General features: G+C 44.4%; 1 protein-coding gene across 1 annotated transcript; it reads left to right on the top strand.

Moving 5' to 3' along the window:
- Nucleotides 1–726: 726 nt before the first annotated feature.
- On the top strand, nt 727–6,920 carry PIFO (primary cilia formation). Its single transcript, XM_003784250.2, has 6 exons — nt 727–820; nt 1,033–1,175; nt 2,298–2,396; nt 3,064–3,194; nt 4,641–4,758; nt 6,674–6,920. Exons 1-6 carry the CDS (start codon nt 727–729, stop codon nt 6,740–6,742), a joined length of 654 nt encoding a protein of 217 aa, XP_003784298.1. The 3' UTR covers nt 6,743–6,920.
- Nucleotides 6,921–7,869: the final 949 nt, after the last annotated feature.

The raw sequence follows: 7,869 nt of genomic DNA, 5'->3' as shown, positions 1-7,869 counted from the left end.
ACAACACTATTACGAAGAATTATTATTCCCAATTTATTTTTGTATGCTGTTTTACAAGGCAAACTATTCCCAATTTCGAGGTGAGGCAACTGGAACTTAAAAATATAAGCGCCTGCCCAAGATTTTTAAAACTGTTAACTACTTCCGTGGTTCCGCTGCATGCAGGGCCTCCAGAGCCTTTAAACTAAACAAAACCTCCTGCCCAGCTGTAGCTGTAGATGAGGGTTATGCAAACTGATTGAAAGGTTTGAAGAAAAGCAAAAATGGGGGTCTAAGAAGGGCCTACCTTGGAACTGTGAGCTCAACTCCACCTCCGACACTCTGCCTCTGGCCGCTGCCCGGAGAGCTCACTACTCTTACACGCAATCACCGCAGCGGCTTGGTTTTTCTACCCCCAAACTTCTGCACCCCACTGTCCCTCCCTCTACTGTAGCGCATTCCTTGCAGTGGCCCAGTTTCCAAAGCTCCGTGCCACTCCCTCATCCCTAACCTCCTACAGCCGCGAGCCCAGCCAACCTCTTATTTTCAGTCCAGCTGCCCAGCTGCTCACTAGCCCTGGGCTCCGGCAGGTGTGGGTTCCGTGGGGATCGTGGCTTCACCGCGCTCCCACCCGCCGCACAGGGGCACACTCGGCCGCAGCGGCCAGAGCGCCGCGGCTAGGGCTGGCCCGGGGGAGCTTCGTTCCCTTGGCAACGCAGTACACAAGCGCCAGCCGCAGCTGCCGCCATGTGCTTCGGCAAAGCCGGTTCCTCCCAGATGAGGCTGAGCAGAGATATGCAGATGAGTCTGAGTAGGCGGGGCAGAGGAAGCGTGGTGAGTGGTGAGTGGAAGGTAAAGGTTGGGGGTGGGAAAGACCGTGCAGGAGGGAGTGGGGTTCGCCCCTCTCCGCGGGTTCCTTCAGCCTGGGACTTTAAGAGTGCGGCTGGCCCTGTCCTCTGCTCCGCCTCCCCTGACCCTCTCCGTCCTCAGCGCGCTCACGTAGACTGACACGATTTCCCTCACACGGAGTTTCCCCTCTTTCTTGATCTTTAGAGCCGGCGCCTGAATACTCCTTCGGAACCCGTCAACAGAGGAAGCTCTTTCCTCTCTTTCATCCCCCAAACTCGTTTGGGAACAAGTTTCTCCCTCTTAGGGGGTCGCCCCACACAGGGCCTGGATGTTACATGCCAGAAGATGTGAGTATCCACCTCCCCTTAGGTGGGTCCCAGTTTTCTATTTGATGAGGGATACCCAAGTTTTGTGGAAGAAAAATTAAATGGGATCTGTGATTTCTCAGAGTCCCAACATGAGAAAGTGCCCTGGTTTCCTGCAAGCAACTATTCCAGACAGCGCCAGAGAGTAAAAGACCAGTGGACCCCCTCACCCTGTGCACCCCCACTAAGTGCAAGCCTTGGCTGCTTATAGTCCCTGCTCCATCCTCACCTCCAAAGGCCTGTGAGCCAATGCCAGTGTGGATGGGGTCAGGACGACAGGCTTCCAGAAGTTTCCCTGAATCACTACCATGCGGCAGATGAATAGGATAAAAGTTACTTAACATGTGTCTTCAGAATGAAGACCCAGAGATACAGGAGAAATTGTCTATTTTTATGCTTAGATTCAACAAAGTATGGACAACCATGCAGAAACAAGAGTGAACTAAAAGTGTATGAGGTCGTATTAACAGACCAGAGAAACCCAGCAAGGACGGTCTAGATTTTTTTGGTCTGTCTGAGTATATATTCTTCCTCCTGGGTATATAGGGCAAGATTCTCTCTGGAATAAGAGTCTTATGACCTACAGCCAAACAAAGTAGGTCAGATAATTTCTTTATGGACAGTTTTTAAACAGAATATTTTTAGGTTTATGGCTAGCTTTCAGGAAAGGGGGATCTGGTTTCCACAACCCACTTGAGGAAGAGGAGTTCTAGTTTCTATGACTCGCCTAAGGGGAGAGTGGGACTGAGAGACGGGAAGACAGGAGAAAGTCAGAGAAAAACTTTTGCCACTGAGGCTTTCATTTTGGGGTACTGTTTTCTGAACCCCAATACCAATTACCATTGCAAATTCAGCTCTTCAGGCTCAGAAGACTAGATTCATTAGCGGCCATGGAAAGGTCATTTACTTTACCTATCTGGCCATATTCTTTACAGAGTTACCTGTGTCACTTACATACCTATATTGTCTTCACCTGTAAGGAGTTAAGAATGAGCAATCTCTTGCAGAGAAGGTTCTGATGAGAACTTTCTAAGTTCATGACTTTTTATGGCCTTCTGATGATGTGTTGCTGTGTCTTCTTTGTTTTTTATGTACCACCCAAAGAGGTATGGCTTGGCATATAACTTATCTATCATCCCAACCAGTCTAAGAGGATATTCTCTGGGAGCCAGAACAGCTGTGAGGTTTAAGCCAATCATCAAGGTAACGTACTGGGGTTTTAGTATGGTACATGTTGCTGCGTGTGGTTGCTTTGGAGTTCAAAGGGCAGAGAAGAGGGAAGTGAACTAAAAGAATATTTAAGAAAATCAGGCTTTTAGGAGTCTCCTAGGGAGAGGAGAAAATAATTGACTGAGGAAATAGTCCCCAGACAACCCCAGGCAAGGCTTCAGTACTGAAATGATGGAGGTTAATGTACTGGACATTGAGTTTATATTCATTGTAGCATCTTGTCAGTTATAAAACAAATTCAAACTTTTTCATTCTTTTGTGAGATTGAATTTAAAGTCCAGGGTCTTTAGTTCAGGATCCTAATTTCTTTTTGGACATTTTCCTGACACTTAAGCTTAAGGAATAAGGATAATAGCTCTAAAAAACTGAACTGGGTGGTAAGTGTAGTGGCTGTGACAAGTTGCCTTGGTTCTCTGCCCATCCTACATTGACCTCTCCATCCTATGTACTATGAATCGTTAGGTGGCCGAACCACACCCATGTCTTGGTTTTCTGCCTACCCTAAGCCTCTTTTTCTAGCTCAAGGTGGCAGAACCATAACTGATTTATGAAGGAAGAGGATGATTCTGTTTTTCCTACCAGGAAGGCTTTATGTATAACTACATCGCCCTCTAACATGTTGATCTTTTTTTGGAAATAGGAAAAGATACCTTACTCAGTCATGTTCCAGAGAGTAAGTCCTGAGGAGGAAAAACACAGACAAAGTTTTGCTCCATTTAATGTCATGGTGCCTCGATTTAGGAGCTACTCAAAGGATGTTTGCTGTCCTGGGTACGTCTTATCTTTTCCAGTGCTCTTCAACAGAAAGCAATAGAAGGGGGAGAAGTTACATGATAGGGAAAGAAGTACCCAAAGAAGAGAAGACATCTAAAGTTACTCTCCCAGTTGAATAAGAAAATGCTGATTTTTAAAGATTCAACCTGTTGTCTCCCAGCTCTCTGGCATGTTAGTATAGTAGAATCATAGTTATTCATTCAATAAATATTTATTAATGGGTCAAGTAATTTTGTAGGTTCCAGAGATTTTGAAGTAAACCCATCGCATAAAACTTCTGATTTCTTGGAACTTACATTCCAGGACACAGACAGATGAAAAGCAAATATCAATAGTAAGAAAATATCAATAGTAATAAGGAGAGTGACCATATAATTTATTAATCAAACTGTTACTCTTCTGAGAGTGAACCGGGGGGGGGGAGGCTGTTAATAATTATATCAGGACAGTAGAAGTAAGCTGCAACTATCATGTGGAAACCAAGAAGTATGTTGACCCAGCGATATGGTACAAGGAAAACAAAACAAGAGGGTGATATGGGAGGGAGTGAGGGGCTGGGCTACTTTAGCAAGGGTCGAGGAAATGACACTGACATCTGAATGACAAGATTGAGCTGTGAAGATCTGGGGACAGAGCATTTCAGGCAAAAGGAACAGCAAGTTAAATGTCTGCAAGTTGGGAAGGAACTTGGAAAACAGAGGAAAACAGAAAGATCAGCATGACTAGAAAGTAGTGAGCAAGGGGGAACAAGAACAGAGGAGGGCAGGCTGACCTACACGGGTCTTGCAGTCTGGGGGGCTTATTCTCAGTGTTTTAGGAAACTGTTCAGAAGGTGTGGAATTGTAGGGCAAACAGTTGCAGTGGCCTTTCTTTTACTAATGAGAAATGCCGGCATCAGAGAGAATGTAATTTTCCTAAGCTTGCACTGAGGAAGTGGAAACATTGAGTTTTGTCCCAAGTCCACCCTAAGTATTATTTCCCCACAGTAAAAAGTCTGTACCAAAAAACAAAGTGTTATGAGCAAACACAATTTTAAAAATGATCCCATGGACAAGAACATTTAACTGGTTCTCTTTGCTCTGCCTGCATTGTTGTAGGTGGCTTGTTACTATACTTTTCTGGGCAGTACAAACTCATCTCTACTGAGATGCCACCACTTCTGGGGGCTTCTGCTCTCTCAGCTGAGTATACTATTTGTAGAAGTATCTTTTAAACTATAGTCAATCTTTGCCCTTGCTGGATATCAAAACTGGCGATCTTTAACATCTAACTAGAAATACATTAACAGGCAAAGGAACCCTGTGCTCACCAGACATTAACAGGCTAATCAGCATGTTGCTTTTTCCCAGGAGGTTAGGCCTAGTTCAAGGATGGCTATGGGACTGAAGGAGTTCATGAATGGCACTAAATCACTAAACATGATTCTTGCATTTTTATTTCTAGCCCTGGAACATACAGCCCAGAGAAGAAACCACATCCCAAAATTGCTTGGCCAATGAAATTTGGATCTCCAGATTGGGCTCAAGTTCCATGTCTACAGAAAAGAACCCTTAAAGCTGAGGTGATCAGGTTGGGCTTCTGTAGAGGACTCTTGTCTAGTACTTTCATATGTATCTGTGGTTCTCATCCAGGAGGCACGGAATGACTCTCAGGAAGTCCTGACTTCTAAAAATCATATGGACAATTCTGTGTGTATCTGAATAGAAGGATATTTTTGGAGAGCTATGTAGCAGCTCATATAGCCTATGGCTAGGAGGAGTGAGTTATAAGAAATACCTGTGTAGCTCAATAATGGAACACCTTGGTGAAAAGGGCATGGAGAGGGATTTAGCTCTCCTAATAAGCATGAGAGTTTGCGAGATGAGAGCATTGGTGAATTGGCAGTCTCTACACCTGTGGTGTTGAGAGGCACGAGATCAGCCTTAGATATATTAGACTGGAGGAGAAGGCAGTCGGGAGCACGCACATTCTACCGCGAACTCACTTACTCTCTGACTCTGACTCTTCTGCCTGCAGAACGCCAGCACAGCATCTCTCTGCTGAAGATCACTGAACTCTTCTAAAGACTAAGATCTATCTTTCTAAGAAGACTGCTTTACTCTAAGACTGACTCTCTCTCTCTTTCTCTCCCTCTCTCTCCTGCTAAAGTAGATAGCCCTCAGGCACTTAAGAGCAATTGTTCCTGAGCAAGGTAGCTTAGTGGCACATCTGGAACCTAGTTAAGCTGGGCCCGAGACTTGGCCAGTCCTAGGCCCTGACAAAGCTACATAATTTCATTATATTTTTATTATTTTTTTATTGTATTGAGACCTGGTCTCCCTCTGTCACCCAGACTAGAGTGCAGTGGTATCATCATAACTCAACAACCTCAAACTCCTGGGTGCGTAAGTGATCCTCCTGCCTCAGCCTCCCAAGTAGTTGGGACTACAGGAGTTTGCCACTATGCCTGTCTAACTTTTTTTTTTTTTAATTTTTTGTAGAGAGGAGGTCTCACTATGTTGCTCAAGCTGGTCTCAAACTCCTGGCCACAGCCATCCTCCCACCTCAGCCTCCCAGAATGTTAGGATTACACAAATGAGTCACCATGCCCAGCCTCATTTTATTTTTAAAGATGTATATGACTAAATGAAACTCACATCTTCTTACTTGATCCTCAAATAATCTCTTGTGGTGGTACAGGAAAAATGTCCCTATAGGATAGAGGAAGACAATGAGACTCAGGTAGAGGAAGTGATTTGTGCAGGCTGCACACCTGGAGTCTAGATCTTGGGAGTCCTAAGCCAGTGCTCTCCCCATCATACCACCTGAGTATTAGATCACTGGGAGTTATGGAGCATTCTGGTTAAGAGCATGGCTTCTGGGGGCAAAACTGCATGGGTTCAAACACTAGCTCCAGTATTTACTTGCTGTGTGATCTTGGCTGAGGCCTTTAATTTTCCTAAGCCTTAGTTTTCTTATCTGTAAAACAGGTAAAATAAAGGCATCAGTCTGATAAGATTACAAACATTAATTGAGATAATGTATAAAATCATTTAATATAGTACCTGATAACATAGTAAAGGTTCAAACCATGTTAATTATCATAATTCCAGAGGTGCCTTTTTTTTTCCTAGTGGAACTCTGGATTAATTCCATAAATATTTATTAAATGCCTAAAGTATTAACATCATTGTGTTAGAGGCCTATGGTATCATTCAAGAATTAAACATATAATCCTTCTCTTCAAGAAGGTTACCAACTACTTGGAAATTTGCCAAGTGACAAGTAATTCTTAGCATGATATATACCATAGTAAAGGGGCAAAGGGTGGATGTACATACAGATGTTGAGAGACTCACTAAGGCTAGATTACTATAGGGTCAAGGTCAGCCAAGCCATGTATCCATAATGCACCATTCTCTTTTGCACAGCCGAGAAGGCCAGAGGTAGAGGGTTCTCGTTAGAATATTGAGCTAAACAATATTCTTTCCCTGCAGCTGTCCACAGACAAAGACTTTCGAAAGCATCGGAACCGTGTTGCCTACCTAAGCCTGTATTATGACTGAGCAATGGTGACTACCTTCGCGTGCTCCTCCTGAACACAGAATCTCCGGGATTGAGGACAGAGATGCTCTTCTCCTTCTGCGTTGCCGTGCCCTCTTTTCTGCCAGTGTGGGGCCCAGGGAGGGGCAGGGGCTCATACCTACTGCATGGAAGCATAAAGAATAGTACAGAGTGCTATCTTCACCTGCTGTGTGTGGTATATACATGAAGAGCTGGGTGGGAGGATTCCTGTTGGGTGTTGAGTTTGGATTCATTTTAGTGACATACTCATGGGATCCTGTCTTCTATCCCTAATGCCCAGGTACCAGATTCTTTTATTCTACCACCAGCGACAGTCATAAGAGGCTGTTGGCCTATACATATTTAGGGTTTTGATGGGATTTGAGCTTCCTAGGTACAAAAGACACTTAAAGCAGATTAAAATATTTATGTATATGTTTTAGGAGCTCTTTCAAGTTTTTGAGTCCTCTTACATGGAATGGGAAGGTCTTGATTTTGTTGCTTTTCTCAGATTGACGTAAAACTCAAAGAAACAACAATTCCCCCTTCCTGATTACATCATCTATTTGGTCTTTTTGTCAACACATATACTGAGTTCCCACTATGTGTCAGACAGAGTGGTAAGCAAAGAGGATATAGCAGGAATCAAAGTAAACTCATCGATTAGCTCCCTGGGCGTTGTCTGAAGACTGAGGAGGACTTCCCAGGGCAGCTAATGAGTTGTGGGGTCCACCCCCCAATCTGAATGCCCTCTGAAGCCTTACAAGTTAATCCAAAGTTATAAAGGCCAGACCCCACAGCAGCCGCATTCACAGTGCTTATGCAGATGCTCAGACCTAAGAAGCAAGCCTCTTTCTTTCTGTTTTACACAAATCCCAGGACTGTATAGAAAAACTGCCAGTCAAAATGAGATGGAGCCAAGCGACCAAAGAATGACTCAGACAAGTCCAGCATGGTGAGTTAGATAAGCTTATCAGAGGCTACTTATGTAGGCCCACTGCTTACACGAGAGTGTCCCAGGCATGTACTCCCAGGTGGCTTGGGAGTTCTTCAGAAAGCGAAAAGCACCCCGTCTACCTGTGGCGTCACCTTACCTCTCTTCCCGGTGCTGCATGATGCAAAACTCTTA

The sequence above is a fragment of the Otolemur garnettii genome, unplaced genomic scaffold (genome assembly GCF_000181295.1).
Source record: "Otolemur garnettii isolate 467f Iridium unplaced genomic scaffold, OtoGar3 scaffold00010, whole genome shotgun sequence".
Lineage (NCBI taxonomy): Eukaryota > Metazoa > Chordata > Mammalia > Primates > Galagidae > Otolemur > Otolemur garnettii.
Note: the sequence above shows the minus strand (reverse complement) of the source record. Positions and strands in the feature narration are given on the sequence as shown.